The sequence below is a fragment of the Canis lupus genome, chromosome 12, assembly GCF_011100685.1.
Source record: "Canis lupus familiaris isolate Mischka breed German Shepherd chromosome 12, alternate assembly UU_Cfam_GSD_1.0, whole genome shotgun sequence".
NCBI classification, from domain to species: domain Eukaryota; kingdom Metazoa; phylum Chordata; class Mammalia; order Carnivora; family Canidae; genus Canis; species Canis lupus.
In genome coordinates, this window is record NC_049233.1 from 11,383,291 (window position 1) to 11,407,946 (window position 24,656).

The 24,656-nt window shown below is 35.2% G+C and overlaps 1 protein-coding gene across 5 annotated transcripts in view; it reads left to right on the forward strand.

Annotated features, from left to right (window-relative positions):
- Window positions 1-24,656, forward strand: part of UBR2 (ubiquitin protein ligase E3 component n-recognin 2) — a 130,018-nt gene that overhangs the window by 28,433 nt on the left and 76,929 nt on the right. For all 5 annotated transcript variants that reach the window (XM_038554091.1, XM_038554088.1, XM_038554089.1 and 2 more), the window contains 3 exons: window positions 13,874-13,952; window positions 15,829-15,942; window positions 24,130-24,260. In XM_038554091.1, coding sequence (XP_038410019.1) covers window positions 13,874-13,952; window positions 15,829-15,942; window positions 24,130-24,260 — 324 coding nt within the window. The remainder of the gene's footprint in view (window positions 1-13,873; window positions 13,953-15,828; window positions 15,943-24,129; window positions 24,261-24,656) is intronic.

The following is a 24,656-nucleotide window of genomic DNA, read 5'->3' on the forward strand; positions in this document are numbered from 1 at the left end:
CATCATTTCTGACATACCTGCGTCTGATTTTGATGCTTGCTTTATTTCTTCAAACTGTATTTTTTGCCTTTTAATATGTCTTACAGTTGTGTGTGGTTTTTTTGTTTTGTTTTTGGTAGCCAGGCATATGATATATCAGTTAGAAGGAACTCCATAGACTTTTAGTGATGTGATAGTAAGGTGTGGGAAAGGCAAAGCATTCTGTAGTCCTTTGATTTGATCTCAGTCTCCTAGTGAGCCTATGCTCTGGACTCTGAACTTATGTGCTTTTCATTGCCACCACTCTACCATCACCACCTGTCTTTATGTGGGACAAGATGGCTAGAGTGGGCTGGAAGTGGATATTTCTCTTTTCCAGGTCAGTTAGACTCTGGTAAAATCCAGCAGGTTAGGCTCTGACTATAGTTTCTTCTGAGGGCAGACTTTTTAAGAACAGAATGCCCTTGCATATTTCAGAATGGTTCCATTTTTTTTTCCCCACCCCTGGAAACATGAGAGGACTTTTCTCTGATGTTCATTGTAAGAACTTAGTAGAACTCCAGGGGAAAAAAAACTCACCAAAATGTTAGGTCCCTCTCTGTTTCCCCATGACTGGAGTTTTAATCTCTCAAACATTCACACTGAGCCTCCAACAATTTGTCAGGTGTAATTCAGGTTTCTAACCTCAGCATGACTAGCTGTTTTATCAATTACTGAGAAAAGGGTATGAAAATATTCAGATGTAATTTTGGATTGATTTCTTCTAGTTCTATCAGTTTATGTTTCAGTTATCTATTAGCTACATATATAGATGTTTATAATCTCTATGACCTCCTGGTATATTGACCCTTTTATCATTGTGAATTGTCAATGTCCTTTATTAATTCTGATAATTAATTTTATTAATTTTGGTTCCTGTAGAGGTTTGTGTTTGTGGGTTTCTGCTCTCTCAAGTTGTGTTTCTCTGTATTCATTTGTTGGTCTCTATAATTTCGGGGATAGCAGTTTGTCCTGTGACCTTACTTCTTTTGTACATCTAAGATGGGTTAATGGTTTTTCAGTTTGTTTAACTTTTTATTTGTTAGGACATTGTGGCAACCTCTAACCTTCTTACATGCTCACTGGATACTGGAAGTTTGCCCTCATTTTTTAGGGGTGTTTTCCTGAGTATAGAATTCTGGGTTGATACTTTCAAATGCTGAAAAGGAGAAAAAAAAGAAAGAAAGATTTTGTTTCATTATCTTCTGACATTTGTTGTTTCTGATGATGTCTGCTTTTATTAGCATACCTGTGTTGCTTTGTAACACATGTGCTTTGTTTTCTCTGCTGCCTTCAAGATTTTCACTTTATTGTTGGATTTCAGCAATGTGACTATGATATGCCTAGTTGTATGTTCTTTGTTTTTATCCTTATGGGGTTCCTTGAGTTTGTTGAATTGTAAGTTGATGTCTTTAACGAAATTTGGGAAGTTTAGGTTATTTTTCTTTTTTTTTTTTTTAAAGACTTAATTTATTTCTTCATGAGAGACAGAGAGAGAGAGAGGCAGAGACACAGGCAGAGGGAGAAGCAGGCTCCATGCAAGGAACACGACATGGGACTTGATCCTGGATCCCCAGGATCAGGCCCTGGGCCGAAGGCGGCGCTAAATCGCTGAGCTACCCGGGCTGCCCAGGTTATTACTTTTTCAAATATACTTTCTGCCTCATTTTCCTACTCCTGGAACTCCAGTTACACAGTAGTATAATTGAGGGACTAGTTAGTCTCATATAGTAGTAGCACATAAATACAACTTATAAGTAAAATTATGAATGTGTGTGTAATACAAATATATTTACATAGTGCATGCTCTAAACATTTTAACAAGGGATGTATGATCCGCGAGAGTTTGGAGATGACTGCTTTCACTAAAGCTGTAAAATCTGAGAGATCTGTGTGTGCTTTCACCAAACCAGCATACTTTAATATGGCAGTTAAGTACTGGTCCTGTAACTGTACACATTTGTTTTTTCTGTTAAATGATGGATTCTTAGAGAACAAGGATCTGGCTTTACTTTTCTTTATGATTATGTAAAGACTGGCTCTTAGGTTGATTTTTAGAAATCCAAAAATACTGTCTATAAGAGGCAAAGTAAAACTGAAAATCACTAAAAATAGGAATAGAACAGTGGAGAAAAAAATACCAGCCAAAAGTATGATACAAAAGAAAGCTGGTATAGCAGTTTTCATCTCTGGGAAATGGAATTTATCTAGAAAATAATAAGGAACACAAAAAGATAACCAAATTTAAAAATGGACAAAGGATTTGAATAGACATTCTCCAAACATTTTGGTTGATTATGTTTGTGCAGCCTTATAATAGTACAAACTGCCAAGTTTGGACACATTTTTTTTTAATTAATAAGCCATTGTATTTATTTTTGTTTAACATAAGCCCAACACCCAATATGGGGCTTGAGCTCATGTCCTTGAGATCAAGAGTCACATGCTCTACTAACTGAGCCAGCCAGGTGCCCCTAGGGTGGACACTTTTAAAAAGATTAATTTTTATGTGTGAATTATATCTAAGTTTTTAAAAAGCAATCTGTATATTCGACATTAAAGGAAACCAGTTAATTCTTGAGACTCAGAGCCATGCAGATTGTTCTCCCACTATATTTAATAAAATAAGAAACAAAAACAGGTAAGTTAAATAAATTTTATGTTTGGAAACTACCATTGCTAATGTTAAGTAAAAGAATATTACTGAAATCACTAAGGAAGTTTATTTATTTATTTTTAAAGATTTATTTATTTATGATAGAGAGAGAGAGAGAGAGGCAGAGACACAGGAAGAGGGGAAGCAGGCTCCATGCCGGGAGCCTGATGTGGGACTCGATCCCGGGTCTCCAGGAAGTTTAGAAACAGAATGGAGGGATCCCTGGGTGGCGCAGCGGTTTGGCGCCTGCCTTTGGCCCAGGGCGCGATCCTGGAGACCCGGGATCGAGTCCCACGTCGGGCTCCCGGTGCATGGAGCCTGCTTCTCCCTCTGCCTGTGTCTCTGCCTCTCTCTCTCTCTCCTCCGTGACTATCATGAATAAATAAATAAAATCTTTAAAAAAAAAAAAAAAAAAAGAAACAGAATGGAATAATAAAATCATTGTGTGTTGAAATTTTGGGGACATCGCTAAAGGAATATTTAATAGGAAGTATATACTTTTAAAACATCTGCCAAGAAAAAAAAGAAAGGTTAAAAATAATTTCTGTGGTGGAAACAAATGAAAATAAAATAGTCCAAAATCTTTGGGGTGTAGCAAAAGTGGTTATAAGAGGAAGTTTATAGCAATACAAGCCTACCTCATTGAAGCAAGAAAAATCTCAAACAACCTAACTTTACATCTAACGGAGCTGGAAAAAGAAGAAAAGAAAGTTGCCAAATCTAGCAAAAGGAGGAAAAATAACAAAAAGAGCAGAAATAAATGATATAGAAACTAAAAAACAAAAACAAAAACAGAAAAGATCAATGAAAGGTTCTTTGAAAATATTAAAGATAAAAGGACATGGTTTTTTGAAAATATTTTTTAAAAATTGATAAACTTGTAGCAAGACTCATTTAAAAAGAGAGAGGAAAGCCCCAAATAAAATCACTAGTAAAAGAAATAACTAACAAATACAAACAGTTGTTACAGAATATATATTTTTAAAGATTTTATTTATTCACAAGAGATACAGGGAGAGAGAGGCAGAGACACAAGGCAGAGGGAGAAGCAGGCTCCATGAAGGGAGCCCAATGTGGGACTCGATCCCGGGTCTCCAGGATCACGCCCTGGGCTGAAGGCAGTGCTAAACCGCTAAGCCACTGGGGCTGCCCAGTTGTTACAGAATATTTTGAAAACCTTTATGCCAACAAATTGGACAACTTAGAAGGAATGGATAAATTCCTAGAAACATACAACCTACCAAAACTAAAACAGGAAGAAATAGAAAATCTGAGCAGATTACCAGCAATGAAAATGAATTAGTGATTTAAAAACTCCCAACAAACAAAAGTCCAGGACCAGAAGGTTTCACAGGTGAATTCTACCACACATTTAAGGAAGAGTTAATGCCTGTTTTTCTCAAACTATTCCAAAAAATACAAGAGAAAGGAAAACTTCCAAATTCATTCTGTAAGGCTAGTATACCAAAACCAGATAAAGATACCACAAAACAAACAAACAAACAAACTACAGGCTATATCTCTCAGGAATATATATGCAAAAATCCATGACAAAATATCAGCAAACCAAATCCAGCAATACATTTTAAAAAATTATACACCACTATCAAGTGGGATTTATTCCCAGGATGCAAGGATGGTTTGATTGTCACAAAACAATCAAGATAATATGTCACATCAATAAAAGAAAGGATAAAAACCATATAATCATTTCTGTAGATGTAGCAAAAGCATTTGACAAAGTACAGCATCATTCATGATAAAGATCCTCTGCAGAGTGGGCCTAAAGGGAACGTATCACAGCATAATAAAGGACTTATACAAAAAACACATAGCCAATGTCATACATGTGATGAAAAACTGAGAACTTTTCCCCTGAGGTCAGGACAAGACAAGGATGTCTACTCTTGGCACTTTTATTCAACATAGTACTGGAAATCCTAGCCACGGCAATTAGAAAACATAAATAAAGGCATCCAAACTAGTAAAATTCTCAGTTTGTAGGTGATATAATACTATATATAGAAAGCCCTAAAGACATCACCAAAAAGCTACTAGAATTGATAGAACAGATTCAGTATGGTCATAAGTTACAAAATCAATGAACAGAAATCTGTTGCATTCCTAATACTAATAATGAAACAGCAGAAAGTGGATTAAGAAAGCTATCCCATTTATAGTTGTACCAAAAAGAATAAAATACCTAGGAATAAACTTAACCAAAGATGTAAAAGACCTACACTCTAAAAACTTATACAACATTGATGAAAGAAATTCAAGACAATGGAAAGATAGTCCATGGAATGTGCATGGGTTGTAAGAATAAGTATTGTTAAATTATCTGTAGTATCCAAAGCATCTATAGTCTTAATGCAATCCCTACCAAATACAAACTGCATTTTTCACAGAACTAAAACAGTCCTAAAACCTGTGTGGAACCACAAAAGACCTTGAATAGCCATAACAATCTTGAAAAAGGAAAACCAAAAATGGAAATAGCAGCATTCCAGATTACAAGTTATATTACAAAGTGGTGGTATTTTTTTAAATTTATTTATTTGAGAGAGGGAGAGAGAACGTGTGCATGTATGAGCAGAGGGAGAGAAATCCTCAAGTAGACTACCCATTGAGTGTAGAACCCAGTGCAAGTCTTGATCCCAAGACTCTGAGATCAAGACCTGAGCTAAAAATCAAGAGTTGGACATTCAACTGACTCAGCCATCCAGGGATCCCAAAGTGGTAGTAAATAAAACAGTATGGTACTAACATAGAAAGAGACACACAGATTAATGGAACAGAATAGAAAACCCAGAAATAAACCCACAATTATATGGTCAATTAATTTTCAACAAAAGAGGAATGAATATACATGGGAAAAGACAGTCTTTTCAACAAATGGTATCGGAAAAACCAGCCACATGTGAAAGAATGAAAATAGACCACTTTCTTTCATCACACACAAAAATAAATTGAAGATAGATTAAACACCTACATTTGAGACCTGAAACCACAAAAATTCCTGAAGAGAGCACAGGCAGCCGTGCTGACATCAGCCGCGGCAGTATTTTTCTAGATATGTCTCCTAAGGCAAGAGAAATAAAAGCAAAAATAAACTATTGGAATTTCATCAAAATAAGCTGCACAACGAAGGAAACAATCCACAAAACTAAAAGGCAACCTACTGGTTGGGAGAACTTATTTGCAAATGACATATCTGATAAAGAGTTAGTATCTGAAATATATAAAGAACTCATGTAACTCAATACCCAAAATATAAGTAATATAGTTTAAAAATGAGTAGAAGTCATGAACAGACGTTTCTCCAAAGAAGACATGTAAATGGCTGACAGAAGGATGCTCAACATCATTCATCAGGAAATTACAAATCAAAACTATAATAAGATACCATCTCACACCTGTGAGAATGGCTAAAATCAAAACAAGAAACAACCAAGTGTTGACAAGGATGTGGAGAAAAAGCAACTCTCATGGGCTGTTGGTAGGAATGCAAATTGGTGCAGCCACTATGGAAAACCGTATGGAGTTCCTCAAAACCTTAAGTAGAACTCCCCAATGATTCAGTAAATACATTATTGGGTATTTACCCCCCAAATAACAAAAACTTAAAGGATACATACACCTCTGAGTTTACTGCAGCATTATTCACAATAGCCAAATTATGGAAGCACCCCAGGTATTCATCAATAGATGAATGGGTAAAGGAGATGTGGTTTATTATACAGTGGAATATTCTGCCATAAAAATGAAATTCTGCTATTTGCAACAACGTGATTAAAGCTAGAGAGTATAATGCTACGACCAATAAGTCAGTCAAAGACAGATACCAGTGACACCTGGGTGGCTCAGTCAGTTAAGCATCTGCTTTCAGCTTAGGTCATCAAGTCCCACATCAGGCTCTGTGCTCAGTGGGGAGTCTGCTTCTCCCTTTGCCCCTCACCTCACTCGTGTCTCACTTTCTCTCTCTCAATAAAAAAAAAAGATGCCTTATGATATACTAATGTAGAATTTAAGAAACAAAGCAAATGAGCAAGGAGAAAAGAGACAAGAAACAGACTCAACTATAGAGAAAAAATTATGGTTACCAGAGGGGAGGTTGGTGGGAGATGGGGGAAATAGGAGGTAAGGATTAAAGAATACATTTATCACAATGAAAAAAATATTTTAAAATAGCTGTACATACATACATTTCCTGGTTTTGTCTGCTGAAAGGACCTAGAAACTGCAACTCCTGTAGCAGAGAGCACACCTAGTACCTAGATACTGGTTTCTAAATACCAGTGTCCAATAAAAGGAATCAGAACTTCATGGTGAAATGACTGATTCCAGGGCTGGGACAGAGAAACTACAAAGTAAGTTTCAAACATCTTGTGTTGCTCCCTCTCCCCAAGAAAAGGAAGGGGCATGTTGAAAGGGCACAGGAGCCAACTTGAAAGAGCTTCCAGTGGCCACAGGTGAAACAGTTTGAACAATAAAATAATGATTGGATTAAATTCTAACCCATAAAATAAAATATTCATGAGTCCACACTGATGTATTTGAATAAATGAGAGAGAAGGGATGTTTTCATAGTTTTCCCAACTGAAAAATTCCACTTAATAAATCAGACAGGAGGGGCAGCCCTGGTGGCTCAGTGGTTTAGCGCCGCTTTTAGCCCAGGGCGTGATCCTGGAGACCCAGGATCGAGTCCCATGTCAAGCTCCCTGCATGGAGCCTGCTTCTCCCTCTGCCTGTGTCTCTGCCTGTCTCTCTATGTGTGTGTCTCTCATGAATAAATAAATAAAATCTTTAAAAATAAAAAATAAAATAAATCAGACAGGAATGCAGGATATGGAAAGTTACCATTAGGCAAATAACACAGTGGTAACTGTAGACAAGATCCATCGGTAGATGCTAAAACTAGTAGATGACTGAGAAATAGGAGGATATTTGAATAGTCTCAAATATTTCCCCAAATATATTTAATTATAAAAGGTACAAGAGCATATTTATAGTGTAGGAGTCTGGTAGATACCATCTTAACAAAGTAAAATTATTGTCACCAGTACTCTGGCATATCTGATCAGCATCATGTTCCCCCTGTTATGATGTATTGAGGGCAGAGCATCACTTCTGTAGTATTCTTTCTTACCAAAAATGTATAACTCAGTCTAATCATGAGCATGTCAAAAAAAACCCAAATTGTGGGACCTCTACAAAATGAGTAACCAGTACTCTTCAAAAAGTTGTGGTCACAAAATTTAAGAAAAGACTGAGGAACTGTTAGAATTTGGAGGAGACTTTGAAGACGTGATGTCTAATGTAATGTGGGATCTTGCATCCTGAAAGAGAAAAAGGAACCATAGTGGGAAAATTGATGACTTTTGAATAAGGGCTGTAGTTAATAAATTGTGCTGATATTAATTTCCTTGTATTATTGTTAACATGAAGAAAAGTTTGATTAGGGTATAAAGGAACTCTCTACTATTTTTGCCTCTTTCCTAGGAGTAAAATTATTTCAAAGATAAAAAAAATAAACAAGGTAAACATTCAGCCCAGTAGGTTAGATGAAGAACACTTGAGCACACTCAAAGGAGAAAGAAATTAAAGATCAGAAAATAAAAGTAAAAAGCTGAGATATACTGACTCTTTGGAATTTTTTTGCAAGACTGAATAAGGAAAAGAACATGCAGATACATAAAATTCAAAATGAAAATTGAGAAACACACTGCATTCCTTTTGATGATACCATGTCTTGCAAAGCTAGGTCATCAGCATTGTTGTGATTGAAAAGCAGATATTTTATGGAATAAGCAGTGAAGGTAGCAGTATCCAATTTGATTCTAAGTGTTAAAAAATGGTTAGGTGTTCAAAGGTCCTGAGTTGTTTGAGTCTATCTAATAAACAGAATAATTGTTTCTTTTAGTCTAGAGGTACCCTAAAAAAAAAAAAAAAAACTATGGAGATGCTAAAACTTTGGCAGCCTTTGAAATATGAGAATTATGAACAACTAAAAAAATTCACAAACTTAGGTGAAATGGATAAATTTATAGAAAAGTGCTAGGTAGCTTGAATACAGTATGGAAAACAGTACAGTACTGGAATGGTAATTAAAGATCTTCCCTTCCACAAATCCCATACCTGGATGACTATAGGTGAGTTCAACCAAATTTCTTTTTTTTTTTTTTTTTTTTAGGTCAACCAAATTTCAAAGGAAAATTAATTCCTCTTTTACACAATTTACTATAGAAAATGGAAAAAATTGGGATGCCTGGGTGACTCAGTGATTGAGCATCTGCCTTTGGTTCAGATCGTGATCCTGGGGTCCTGGGATTGAGTCCCACATCGGACTCCCATTAGGGACCCTGCTTCTCCCTCTGCCTATGTCTCTGCCTCTCTCTGTGTGTCTCTCATGAATAAATAAATAAAATCTTAAAAAAAAAAAAAAAAAAGAAACTGGACAACCCTGGTGGCTTAGCGGTTTAGCGCCACTTGCAGCCCGGGGTGTGATCCTGGAGACTCAGGATCGAGTCCCACGTCAGGCTTCCGGTGCATGGAGCCTGCTTCTCCCTCTGCCTGTGTCTCTGCCTCTCTCTCTCTCTCTCTCCCTGTGTCTCTATAAATAAATAAAATTTTAAAATCTTTAAAAAAAAAAGAAACTGCTATAACTCTTTATGAGGCTAATATAATCTTTTTTTTTTTAAGATTTTATTTATTTATTCATAGAGACACAGAGAGAGAGAGAGAGAGGCAGAGACACAGGCAGAGGAAGAAGCAGGCTCCATGCAGGGAGCCCAACGTGGGACTCTATCCAGGGTCTCCAGGATCACGCTCCGGGCAGCAGATGGCGCTAAACTGCTGCGCCACTGGGGCTGCCCTAATCTTGTTTTTAATCCCTGATAAATTTAAGAGATTCTAGAGCCATTTCTTTTATTAATAATAGCTGAAAGAATCCTAAATAAAATATTAGCTGTCTGAATCCAAGGATATACTAAAAGTGATGCATCATAATCAAATGGAGCTTAGTTGAGGAATCTAAATAGTTCATCTTTAAAACAATTATTAAAAATAAATAAATAAATAAAACAATTATTACTGTAATTCACCATTTTAATAGAGAAGAAAACTATGTTTTTCTGAGTTGATTCTGGAAAGCATTTTATAAATTTCAACAATTGTTTATGATATAAATTCTTAGCAGACTACTGAATATTTGGGTGTTAGATTTTTAAAAACTTTGTTATGGACATCTTCAAACATTAAAAATAGGGTGAAGGGTATAAAAGATCTGACATGTACTCATTGCTCAGCTTCAGCAATTAGCAATATATGGCAACGCTATTTTTTTAAGTTTTTTTAAAATATATATTTAAGATTTTATTTATTTATTCATGAGAGACACAGAGAGAGAGGTAGAGACACAGGCAGAGGGAGAGCAGGCTCCATGCAGGGTGCCTGACTTGGGACTGGATCCTGGGACTCCAGGATCAGGCCCTGGGCCGAAGGCGGCACTAAACCACTGAGCCATCCAGGCTGCCCTATGGCAATTCTTTTTATGTATACTCATACACATACACACTTTTTTTCTTGCCCTGCCAGATTACTTTTCTTAAGAGCGATAGCTGGGGGTGACAGAGGGGGAGAAGAGAAAATCTTAAGCAGGCTCCATGCCCTCTACAGGTCCTAACACAAAGGGTCAGGGGCTCAATCTCATGATCCTGAGATCATGACCTCAACCAAAATCGAGTCTGATGCTTAGCCAAGTGAGCCACCCAAGTGCCCATCAGGTTATTTTAAAGCAAATTCCAAGGGATCTCTGGGTGGCTCAGCGGTTTCGCGCCTCCCTTTGGCCTAGGGCATGATCCTGAAGTCCCGGGATCGAGTCCCGCGTCGGGCTCCCGGCATGGAGCCTGCTTCTCCCTCTGCCTGTGTCTCTGCCTCTCTCTCTCTCTCTGTCTATCACAAATAAATAAAAATAAATCTTTAAAAAAAAATAAAGCAAATTCTAGGCAGTATGCCTTTTTACTCATAATACAGCTTTTTTCCCCCTCTACAACCATTAACATCCTAAAAAAATAACACTAATTCCTTAACATTATCTAATATCTAGCCTGAATGGAATTGTACTGATTGACTCATACATGTGAATTCAAAGTCCACACATTGCATTTGGCTGTTATTCCTCATTTTTTCTTTTAATCTATAATAGCTCCTCTCCCTCTTTTTTTTTTTTTTCTTCTTTTTTCCATTTATATTGCTAAGAAACCAGATCATTTGTCCTGTGGAATTTTCCACAGTCTGGATTTGTTTACTGTGTCCCCATGGTGTTGCTTAACATGTTTCTCCCTGTGTTTCTTCTAAACAGGTAGTTAGGTATAATTGAATTATTATGTTTATACTTTATAAATATTGATGTGTAACTTCTTAATTCTTCATGTCAGGAAGCCCATGATGCTTCTCTGTTTTTTTGTTTGTTTGTTAAGATGATCAGTGGGTTTAGGTACCATGCAGATGCAACCATTAAAAAGGTCTTCATTAACCTTTTTATCCAGTATTTTAGCAGTCACCGATGCTTGTTGATCATTATTTTATTAGGAGGTAGCAAAATATTCTAACTGATCATTTCTTTCTTTATTAGCTTGTCTTTTATAAAAGAAACACAGTCCCTCCTCAGTCCTTTGATTAGCTTGAGGTGCAGTTTATATAGGAAAGGCACGATATTATGCTTAATTTTTTTTTCTAGAAAAACACTTTATCAGTAAACCTGTGAATATAATACTAATGGAGAACTTTTAGATATGTTTTTCTTTAATATCTAAAACAAGGTGGGGATGCCTACTCTTGCTGCTGTTTAATATATCACTGGAGGTCCTTGTCAACAGTATAAAGGAAGAAAAATAAAAAGGTGTAAATATGGTAAGGAAAGAGATAAAATTGTCATTACATGCAGACTATGTATTCATTTACCTGGGAAGAAAAATAATTCAACAAACTATTAGAACTGCCTTGGTTAATCAAAGATACTAAAAATCAATGTTATTTCTTTTCATCATCCTTAGGCAACTAGATAAAGATTTTTTTAAAATATGTATCATTTAAAATAAAATCTAGGGAGTACATCTTTATTAATCTAATCAAGAATATAAAGGATTCATATGAAGAAGACTTTATAACTTCAGTAGAAGACTTAAGAAATAATCATGGACATGATAATTTACTCTTATGACAATGTTCCTACTCCTGAAATTTATCAATAAATTCTAAGTAATCTCTGTCAAAATTTCAGCTGGATATTTTTTAGAGACTCTGTACACTTATCCTAAGTGATGTGTGGACGAATAAAGAAGAGTTTGTGAATAGCTTAGTCAACATTTTTTAAAAAGAGAATAAAAGGGAACTTAACCTGCCAGATATTAAGATATACTACAAAGCCATAGTAACATAGTGTGGTATGGTGTAAGAACAAATAGATCACTCACACATATTAGACAGCTTAGACCCAAGGAGATGTAGGAACTTAATATTTTACAAAGATGATACCACAACCAATAGATAAAAGTTAGATCATTTAGTAGATGGTGTTGGAAAAAAATAGTTCAGTGTATATTTGAGAAACAAAACTATATTTTACTATATTCTACATCATATACAACTATATTCTACTCCACCTAAATGTGGAAGATAAAACCAGAAGATTAATAGAAGAAAGTGAAGAGTATTTTTGTGACCTGATTTTGGGGAAAGAACTTCTTAAAACCTTAAAATACAAACCAATTGCGTGTGTGTTTGTGTGAATTTAATTGCATCAAAATAGGCAGTTCTATTTAACAAAGGACCCCAAACATAAAATTAATATACAGGTGACAAATGGGAGACAATATTTGCAATGTTTAATATTGCAAAGTGATTATATCCACTAGATTAGATTGTGCAAATAAGATAAAGCAATCCTAGCAGGAAAATGGGCAAAGACAATTTATAGAAGAGGAAACCCAAAAGCAATAAGCATATGAAGAGTTGAATAAACATATTAGCAATCAGAGACATGCAAATTAAAATAATAAGATATCATTTCAAATATGTTAGCCTTGCACATATTAGAAAACTAGATAGGGGCGCCTGGGTGGCTCAGTGGTTGAGCGTCTGCCTTGGGCTCAGGTTGTGATCCTGGGGTCCTGGCATTGAGTCCCGCATCAGGCTCCCTGTGGGAGCCTGCTTCTCCTTCTGCCTATGTCTCTGACACTCTGTCTCTCTCATGAATAAATAAATAAAATCTTAAAAAAAAAATAGGTAAAACCAAATGCAATGAAAATGCTGAGCTATACAAACCCTCATAAACTGGTGGGGGATATGTAGCCCCTCTGGACAGTAGCATGGCATTCAGATTGAGAAGTTGACATGTATATGACCCAACAATTCTGCTCTTCAGTTTATATGTCAAAGAAAGTCTCAGACACATCTGTAAGAGAACATTTACACTGTGTTTATTACAGCATTATATAGGTAGAAAGGCATTGGAGATAATTCAGGTGTCCAGTGCAGGGAGAAGAGAGAAAATATTTTGGATACATGCCATAGCATATTACATAGCGATTAGAAGCAAATCAGATGTATACATACAAAATGAATGGATTATGTTACAGAAGTGAAAAAGTAACAAAATGTAATATATGACACAGTAAGATTTACATTCATTAAAAATACATGCACTCAAAAACATTTTGTAAGAACATACCTAGATGGCATGCAGGAATAAGCACAGAAGAATAGTTGCTTATGAGGTTACAGTAACTAAGATAAGTGGAAATTTAAAGATTTTTGTAACTCACCATTTCATTTCATGGAAGTATAGGAATTCTCTTGTTTAAGATATGATCTGTAAATGTATCGAATTGGCATTATGATGAAAGTAAATGAAACAACTGAAATCAAATGAAAATGTGATTTCCGCAAATCTAGTATAAGATATACACATCCAGTGGTATGAGAAGCAGGTTCTTTTTTTTGGGGGTGGGGGAGAGGAGCAGGTTCTTAAGCTGACTTCATTGCTGACAGATCTTTGGGAATATTATTTCCTTTCTTCTCACACCAAGGCAGTTCACTGTTCTGGCTCTTCTTGGATGTATTCCGGGTGAAATATTATGTTGTGAAATACACAGTTATTTTCTGACACTCTGATTTTTTTTTTCTTTAACTTTACAGAGACTGTGCAGTTGATCCAACTTGTGTTTTATGCATGGAGTGCTTTTTGGGAAGTATTCACAGAGACCATCGATATAGGGTTAGTAATGTCCAGATAATAATCATACCCACTATTAAATTTTATGTTAGATATATTTTCTGCCTTTTTTAAATTCCAGGATTTAACACTAAAATGGAGGATAGTGGTTTAAGAAATGTGTTATTTAAACACTTAAACAAAAAAATAATAAAATAAAAAATAAAATAAAATAAAAAAATAAACACTTAAACATATGTTACCAGCAGGGTAGGAATAAATCATGAATCCAGACTTCTTGAACACATGGTTTAGGAAAGACCTCACAGATACCAGTTCCTGCATGTTGGTTTTCAACTAGTTTGTTACTTCCTTATGTTTATTATTTCAGTAATTCTAGGTTTATGCAAAAGGTTATCAAAAATTAGAGGAAAAGGTGAGAGATAAAAGTGGGAGGGAGATTCTGAAGGGAAGGACGCGGAAAAAAAGAGTAAGGAAAAGTGTCAGGATTATACATTTAAGAAATAACTCAGTTGGTCATCTTCTACAGAAGATTTGTCATTTCTTAATATTAAAGAAACATCTACATAGTAGGAGAGGGATCAACCCCAGAATATGAGACCCACCAATTTTATTATTTTTCTACTACTATAATGCAGTCCGTACTTTTCCAAGAATCAGGTATATTTACTTTTAAATCAAGGATACAAAGGTGGATTATTGTCCTGGTTGGTTCTTCTACTGGAAATTGAAGAAAAAGCCTTGAACATTCAAAAGTTAGGGAAATGTTAGTACCTGGAACTTTGCACCCTAATCTCAAATGAAATCATAGGGAAATTTCAATCTTATTATTAATTTAGGAGGCCTGTTGGCTCAGGACTTTCCTCCTGTTTTTCTTCATTCTACTCGAGTATTGATGATAATGAACTAAAACAGCTACAAAATTGGACCCCTTTGATTTTTGTATGTTCCCTTTATTTTCATAAATCAGTAAAAGAATCCTGGTTTCCTTTAAGCTGCTCTACCTGTCTTAGGTAACCATAAGAAGCACAAAAGTTGTAGGGTTATCATTTTCCAAATGGCTGCCTGCCCATGTTTGTTGACCTATATCCTTGCAGCCCTTGGGAATAACTGTCATTTGTAGGTTTACATTAGTTATATTTTGATATCTAACATACAAATAACTTTTGGGGAGCAGAATGTATAGGGTTCATTCTAAAATTTGCATCAAATACACACTGCTAAACACTCTTTCACAGTATTTTTTTTAAAGCAGAATTTCCAATAATTAAATAAGTTCTGTCTTGCCAGCTTCCTTGAGTCATTGCCATATCTTAATGTATGAATAATTCATGAATCCTGCAGGTGGTGAAAACTTTTTCTCACCTGACAGTCTTACATTTATATTTCCTGAGCTTCTTTCCTTGTCAAAGAATGCTATTTAGGGGATGTTAGAAAAGAAAAACAAACTATTTCTGTAGTTTCTGTTGGTCACTTTCTCTAATGTAGATGTAGCACTCTCAGACTCTCCTGGGGGAAAGCAGCTATAGGAATCTTTATAACAAATCTGTTATATTACATTAGAGTGCTATAACCTGGTGGCATTGATATCAACATTATACCAAAACTCAGCAGGGAAACCCTCATGATTTTCCTAATAAGGAAGTCATATGTCATATAAGTGGACACATTTTACCTCTTTAAAATAACTGTAGTTTATTAGACATTACAAAGTAGCTTATTTCAAAATTGTTTAAATTAGCTTAGGCTTATTTAAGCTTTGAAACATTGAGAGGTTTGGCATTTATATAATTTTACTCCTCCAAAGAAATTAAACACTTTAGCAATGTTATTTCCTGAGCACTTGATATTCTTATTTATAATCTTATAGCCCTCAGTAAATACTTATTGACAAGATACTTTACAATTTTTTTTCAAGATGACAACATCAGGAGGTGGAGGTTTCTGTGACTGTGGTGATACTGAAGCTTGGAAAGAGGGTCCTTACTGTCAAAAACATGAACTTAACACTTCTGAAATTGAGGAAGAAGAGGTAAAGACATTTTCACAAAGTTGTTTTTAAGGAAATACTGTTTTAACCATGAGTTTGAAACACTTTCAGATATAGGAATTAGGTTATGAGAAATGGATAAGCAAAATATTTGTCACTATTACCAGTGACCAAATCTGCTTTGAAAGTTTTTTTGCATTTTATAGATGCCATACCATTGTTGGTAGTACTCACTTGAAATTCTGCAGGTTTAATTTAATTTGGATTTATTATTTGAAGTTTTAGTCCTCGTTTATCTTTGAAGGATTATTTTTACTATTTGTAGCAATTAGTTAACTTGGTTGGCTTTTGTGTATTTGTGTTGTGACTAAGATTTTGTGAGCCTAGATACTGCTCTGTAAGTATACGGTAGCCAATCCTAATCACCATCTGGCATAGCAGTGTCATTGATATGTGATAGGACCAAGTATAAAGACAGTAGCTCAGTACAAATTCTAGTTACTCCAGCTGTAACTATGTGCTTTTTTAAATTGTTGATTTTGCATTTCTCTAAATGATATTTAAATGATGTAGTAGACTCAATAAATATGTAAATCTCTGCTACTGTTTCTGACAATTTGATGTTTAAGATCCTTATTTCAGATTTTATTTTTATTTTATTTTTTTTTATTTTTTTATTTTTTTAAAGATTTTATTTATTCATTCATGAGAGAGAGACAGAGAGAGACAGGCAGAGACACAGGCAGAGGGAGAAGCAGGCTCCACGCAGGGAGCCCGATGTGGGACTCGATCTTGGGTCTCCAGGATCACACCCCAGGCTGAAGGCAGCACTAAACCGCTGAGCCACTGGGGCTGCCCAGATTTTATTTTTAAATAGCAGAGAGGTAGGTGCATTCAAAGTACTTATGCATTGTTAGTAGGTCTAATATAGATTTGGGACAAGTGAACATTAATAGTACTTCCTGGTACACAACCTTGCAGGTCTCGAATATTTGACCAAGACTTTATGGTGTAGGACAGTTCTTTTAGACTGTGTTCCACTGTGTTTAGGACAGTTTAAAATTTTTGTGAAATGATTGAGTACTATGGAAAACATATCTTGTGTTTCATTTGCTTTGTGTAAGTATTTTAGGATTTGCAGCAGATAAATGCCCAGTAATTAGGGTTTCAGTTTTCTCCTCTTCTTCTATTGGAGGAGCTCTGTTCTTCTCTCTTTTATTTATTGTATTGGAGTTCTGTTTGTAAAAATACAAAATAAGACAAGGATATACTTGACAAAAAGAGCTGTGTTTTTCTCTCCTTCTCTCTCTCTCTCTCTCACTAATAAATAAATTTTTAAGATCTTTAAACAAAAAAAAAAGGGGGCAGCCTGAGTGGCCCAACGGTTTAACACCGCCTTCAGCCCAGGGCCTGATCCTGGAGATCCGGGATCGAGTCCCGCATCGGGCTCCCCGCATGGAGCCTGTTTCTCCCTCTGCCTATGTCTCTGCCGCTCTCGCTCGCTCTCTCTCTCATTAATAAATAAATAAAAATCTTTAAAAAAAAAAAAAGATCTGTGTTTTTTAAAAAATTAAAAACTGGTGTAAAATGGGAGAAAACATTTGCAAATCACATACGGTAGTACCACCTTATCCATGGAAGATGTGTTCCAAGACCCCCTATTGTTGCCTGAAATCATGGATGGTACCCAACTCTACATATACTGTTGTTTTTTTGTTTTTTTTTACATGCATACTTATAAAATTTAATTTATAAATTAGGCACAGCAAGAAATGAACAATAACTGGTAATAAAATAGGACAATTATAACAACATATTATAATAAAATTTAGGTGAATGTGCACTCACTTATTTGTTCTCATATTGTACTGAGATGATAAAATACCTACTTTGATGAGATGAAGTGAGGTGAATGCCATAGGCATTGTGACATAATGTTAGGCTACTGTTGATCTTTTGAGCATACATCAGAAGAAGGACTGTCAGCTTCCAGTCTGCAGTTGCCCTGGATGTGACTGAAGCAGTGGATAAGGGGGGACTTAACATATCTGACAAGGGCCTAGGATCCAGAATATGTGTCTTACAACTCAACAACAATGCCACAAACAACGCTATTAAAAAACAAGTCAACAACAATGCCACAAACAAGAGGACTTGAATAGACATAATATCTCCAAAGAAGATATAATACAAAGACCAACAAACATGAAAACATGTTCAGCAATATTGAAACCACTTTTACACCCACTAAAATGGCTATAATCAGAAAGAAGGAATGTGTGTGTTGATGAGGATATAGAAAAATTGGAGCCCTTGTACATTGCTAAATGAGATGCAAAATGATTCAGTGCTATGGAACAATTTGACTATTTCTACAAAAATTAAACGTAGAATTGCCATATGAGCCTGTAATTTCACTCTTAGGTATATACCCAAAAGATCTGAAAACAAGTAATCAAATAAGTATCAGCCATAATGGCTATCAGTGGATGAATAGATAAATGAATTGTGGTATATAGATACAATGTAGTGTTACTCAGACATAAAAAGGAATGAAATACTGATACATGGAACAACTTGGATGGACCTATAAAGCATGCTAAGTAAAAGAAGCCAGACATAAAAGATCACATTTTGTATAATTCCATTTATATAAAATACCCAGAATAGGTAATAGTATGCAGAGCGCATACTAGTGATTGCTAAGGGCGGGGGGAAGGGAGAATGGGGAGAAACTGCTTAATAGTTAAGGGGTTTTACTTTAAAATAATAGAAATGTTTTGGAATTGTATAGAGGTAATAGTGATACAACATTATGAATGTACCAGATACCACCAAGTAGTTTATTTTAAAATGGTTTAGTTTATGTTTTGTGAATTTCACCTCAATAAATTATTTGAAAAGAAAAACCTTAGGACTTTGTTATCTTTTTATCTTCGTTTTAGAGTAGACTTAAGTAATTTTCTAAGAAAATTTGCTTGTAGTGATTCTGTTGACTTTATTCTTGTACATTAGTGGGGTAGCTATCAAAGAGAGCGTGCTTGAGTTAATTTCCTGAATTTTAGAAAGAGGTTAGCAAGATCACCTGCCTGAGTGAAATTATATGGTCCTACCTGGAGAGTGCATACTGCAGCAGCTTAACAGAAAACAAAACCTCCAGACTGCCATATAATTCCCGTTTAAGAACTCAGTTAAGAGAAATGAAGTCCTCAAGGATAAGAATGTAAGAGAAGCTATTTTTAAAATAGCACTATACTTAGCCTTCCCGGCCCCTACTCACTAAATTTGTACATATACCTAGGTTTTTTATATTTTATGATTGAAATGGAAGAAAGTTGTATAATATTTGCAATGTACTTTTTTTTAGAATTATTTTTATTGAATGTAATTTTTTTTGTTTTACATCTGTGCTGCATCTTAAGAAAAAGTTGAGAAAAACTTCATAATATAATTCTGTAGGGATAATGTTTAGCAGTTCCATAGGTCTTCTCAACTCTTGGCATTTAGGATGGAACTTTTTTTTTATTGTATAGGCCAGGAATCAGCAAACTGTGGCCCCCTAGGCCAGATCTTCAACTTGTTACTGGCACCACCATAAGCTAAAAATGGTTGTTTTTATATTTTTAAATACTTGGAAAAAAATCAATAGAATGGTATCTGTGGCATGTGAAAATGAAAGGAAATTCAAATTTTGGTGTCTATAAACAAAATTTTATTGTAACACAGCTATGCTTAGTTGTGTTACTGTCCAAAATTGCTTTTCTACTACAACAGCAAAATTGAATAGCTACAACAAAGACCCTATGTGGTCTACAAAAACTAAAAGACTTAGTATCTGACTCTTCACAGAAAGAGTTGGATGACCCCAGGTATTTACTCTCAGAAGCATTGTGTTTATTATACCTACTTCCCACTCACTAAATGGTAATAGCATCTCCCATCATTGTGACAACAGTAAGTACCCAGCCAATGTTTCCAAATCGGCCCTTTGGGCTGGAGTGTCCTCTTTCATAATCTTCATAGGAACTATAAGAAATTTTCTCTTAGGTCTCTGCCTTAGGAAATGTTACGTTTCTCTTGGTATGAGTCTGGTAACAAATTGTGTTTCCTTTTGTTGGAGCTTCTGGAAAACAGAGTCAAATGTTTAGAAACAGTGCCTGTCTTTAAAATAAACAGATATTATCTTGATTTCACTTTATCTTCCTACCTTTATTCTGGTTTTGCCCACTTTGTACATCTATTTTTAATACTCATTATATTGGATATATTCTTAAGTTGCTATAAATCCATTTTGGAATGAAATTTAATTTAGTAACAAATGTACTGAATGAACAACCTCAGTGAAGACTTTTTTTTAATCTGAAATTTTCATTTAATGCTGTTTTCATCTCGAATGCAGATTTTTGATCATTAATAGCTAAGTATTATGCTAAGTACTATATTTTGTTTACTTCATTTAATTCTCAGAACAGCCTTATAAGGTAAATACTGCTATTATGAATATTTTGTAGCTGCAGAAGCTTGAGTTTTAGAGAGATTAAAAAACTTCCCAAAGTGTCCTCCTTGCCCATAGTGTCTTAATGGTCTAGTAATGGAACTCTTTAACAGTACATTGCACTAATTTTATTTTTTTCTCCAAATTTTCATCTAACATACAGTGTAATATTAGCTTCAAGTGTAGATTTTAGTGATTCATCACTTACATACAACACCCATTACTCATCACAAAAAGTTCACCCCTTAATCCCTGTCACCTACTTATCCCATCCCCTCACCCACTTCCCCTCCAGTAACCATCAGTTTGTTCTGCATTTAAGAGTCCATTTCTTGGTTTGCCACTTTTCCCCCTGTATTTCTTTGTTTCTTAAATGCCACAGATGAGGGCAGCCTGGGTGGCTCAGCAGTTTAGCACCACATTTGGCCCAGGACATGATCCTGGAGTCTTGGGATCAAATCCCATGTCGGGCTCCCTGCATGGAGCCTGCTTTTCCCTCTGCTTGTGTCTCTACCCTCTCTCTCTCTCTCTTCCCTCTCTCTCTCTGTTTCTCATGAATAAATAAAATCTTTAAAAAAAAATTCCACAGATGAGTGAAATCATATGGTATTTGTCTTTCTCTAACTTATTTCGCTTAGCATAATACTCTAGCTCCATTCACATTGTTGGAAACTGCAAGATTTCATTCTTTTTTTATGGCTGAATAATACTCCATGGTGTGTGTGTGTATATATACACATACATACACATCACATCTTCATTCATCAGTTAGCAGTCAGTAGACATTTGGGCTTTTTACATAATTTGGCCATTGTTGATGATGCTACTACATTGCACTGATTTTTAAAATAATTTTCAGCAGTGGAATTTTTTTAAATAAAATTACAATTTTAAAACCCCAGTAATAAAACAGATAAAAGTGGTATTTTTAAATTCCAGCATAATTAGCATACAGTGTTATATTAGATTCAAGTGTGCGATATACCGTTTCAATCCTTACTCACTGCTCATCAGGATAAGTATACTCTTAATCCACTTCACCTGTTTCAACCATCCCCCCCACCTCCCCTCTGGTGAACATCAGTTTGATTTCCTATATTTAAGTGTCTTTTTTTATCTCTCTTTTTCTTTGTTCATTTGTTTCTTAAATTCCACATATGAGTAAAATCATATGGTATTTACTTTCTCTGACTTATTTCACATAACAGTATACTCTGTAGACTCATACATATTGTTGCAAATTGCAAGATTTATTCTTTTTTTATGGCTGAGTTTTATTTCATTGTGTATATATGCCACAGCTTCTTTATCCATCTGTCAATGGATACTACAAGTGGCATTAATAAATTTATCTTTTATAAGTGGAAATGTGTATTAGTTACTTGCTAGACAGTCAACTTATAAGTGAGGTTTTGATGTCATTAGTTTCTAGTAATAAACTAGTTGGGCAGTATGGAGAAAGTCCTTATTTGCATATGACAATGGTTAAAATAGTGTAATACAATATATGCTTACATAAATTCAAACAGAAGTGTATCACATAAAAAACTAGTTATCCATAATTCCTACCGCCTTCTAACATAAACACATAACTTTTTAGTAATATGCCGTATATTATTCTAATTTGAAAGAAGAGTAACATGCGGTTGACTGACAAAGGTTTGCAGTCTATAAATGTAATCAAAACTACAATTATTAATCATAATTGATAATATAATATAGGATGAGATGATCATTTATTTGCAAATTCTGACACTATCATAAGAGCACTTTGAGAAATCTTTCTTAGCATTTAGTTTACCATTGTACATATGAGTAGACTTGCACAGCCTAGCATCCTTTCACTGCAGAAATAATTTTTTAAAAGATTTTATTTATCCATGAGAGAGAGAGAGAGAAATAGAGAAGAAATAATTTTTTTTAAGAGAGTACACATGTGAGCCAGTGAGGGGAGTGCAGGGAAGAGAGTGAGAATCTTAAGCAGACTCCACAGTGAGCATGGAGCCTGATGGGTGGGGAGGATGCAATCTCATGACCCTGAGATCATGACCTGAGCTGAAATCAAGAGTCAGATACTTAACTGACTATGCCACCCAGGGGTCCCCAGAAATAATTATTTCTAGTCAGTGACCATTTTTCAAGAAGTTAGTATGTGTACAAAGACAGCAGAAGAATCTGTATTCCTAGCCCTGCCCCAAACTAGGCCAATGTAGGCCAATAGCAAAATTACTAGTTGGTGATCCCCCAATATGTAATATTACACATTTTGGGGTGTATTTTTACATTACCATTTTAAAATAGATAATTTTATATTTTTAAACTGATGTGTAATTCAAACAGGAATTTTATAGAACAGAGTTTGAACACTACTGGCTTGAATTCTTAAGAATTGGCAGTTGTTTCTGTTTCAGGACCTGTTTCATTCTTATAAGTTCTGCTTATTGTAATTCTGTCATTTTCTAAATGTCTTGTATCATGGGACATAATTGTGAAAAGTGAATGTATAGCTAGATAATATCACCAAGGAAACTGAGTTTTGATTCTGATTTCTATTTTGTTGTAGCATGAGGTTCATATTAGATTCTTGTTTGAGAAATGAGTGTAATACTATCTAGCCATTAAGCTAAATAGTATGTTTAGATTTAAGATAAAGCATTAAGGTTAAAATTATATAATATCTTTTGTTTAAAAGGTGTAATAAACTTTGTGTATATATATATATATATTTTTTTTTTTAAGATTTTATTTATTTATTCATGAGAGACACAGAGAGAGAGAGGCAGAGACACAGGCAGAGGGAGAAGCAGGTTCCATGCAGGGAGCCCGACGTGGGACTAGATCCCGGAACTCTAGAATCACACCCTGAGATGAAGGCGGCGCTCAACTGCTGAGCCACCCAGGCATCCCAACTTAGCGTATATTTATAGTAATACTTTTTCACGTTAACCTAGATTTTTTGTGACTTACTCCCTGTTAAGTGTAAGGTACAAAGTTCCCTATTCCAAACATACACGACATGCCCTGAGTGATTCTTATGGCATTAAGGGGCAGCTTTCTGACCTTGCTGGTTTCTCCTTTTTAAAGTCCTCTAAATCAGGCTCTCCTTTATACCTATAAAACTAAATATTGCTTGTTTGTCCTTAGATAACATTCCTTTGTTTATTCTGGAAATTGGGGATTAGTAGGCTAGGAAGCCATAAAAATGGTTTGATGTTAGGTGTTAATGATCTTGGAATGCCAGTCTAAAATTTTAGATTTATGGGATGCCTGGGTGGCTCAGCGGTTTGGCGCCTGCCTTTGGCCCAAGGCTTGATCCTGGAGACCCGGGATCAGGTCCCACATTGAGCTCCCTGCATGGAATCTGCTTCTCTCTCTGCCTGTGCCTTTGCCTCTCTCTATATATCTCTCATGAATAAATGAATAAAATCTTTTTAAAAATTTAAAAATATATAAAAATTTTAAATTTATTCATTAGGCATTGGGGTGCCATTGAATCTTTTCAGTTGATTCACTAATTGGGATCATTTTGAACAAAATGTTTTAGGAATCTTGATTTGGTAGGATATAATGTACAAGATTAAAATAAAGACAAGCCAAAAAAAAAAAAAAAAGACAAGCCAAAGCTGGAAGATCAGTAAGCTGTTTACAGTAGTATCTTGAGGGGTAGAGGCAGAACAAGAAAGAGAATTCATGTGCATTTAAGATGGTTGCAATTTCTTTTTCTGTTCTTTCAGGATCCTCTTGTCCATTTATCAGAGGATGTGATAGCGAGAACCTACAACATTTTTGCTATTATGTTTCGATATGCAGTGGAGATACTAACCTGGGAAAAAGAAAGTGAATTGCCAGCAGATTTAGAGATAGTGTAAGTACAATCCATTTATTACACAAATCCTTGTGCTCGTATTTGCTCAAACTCTGTTTTAACCATTTTGGTCCTAATTCTTCAAATTAAGTTTAATACAGCTAGGATAGGACTTACCTTTTCTATCTTTTTAAATAGTTTTCAAGAATACTTATTTTATAGTTTTTAAATATGTGTGATAAACTTAGTACAGGTTTCTCTCTATTCATTGGTTAGTTTATTTAAGCCCTGTCTTTTAGGCACAGGCAGTTTTCTGTTCTTTGTGTGATAAACCTGGTAACTCACATTTTTACTATTTGCATTGAGATTATTGAGGACATGGCAAACTTGTAACCAAAGAACCGTGTTAAGGGTGTTAAGGGCCTTAACGTTGTTAAGGGCTCACTTTTCCATGTC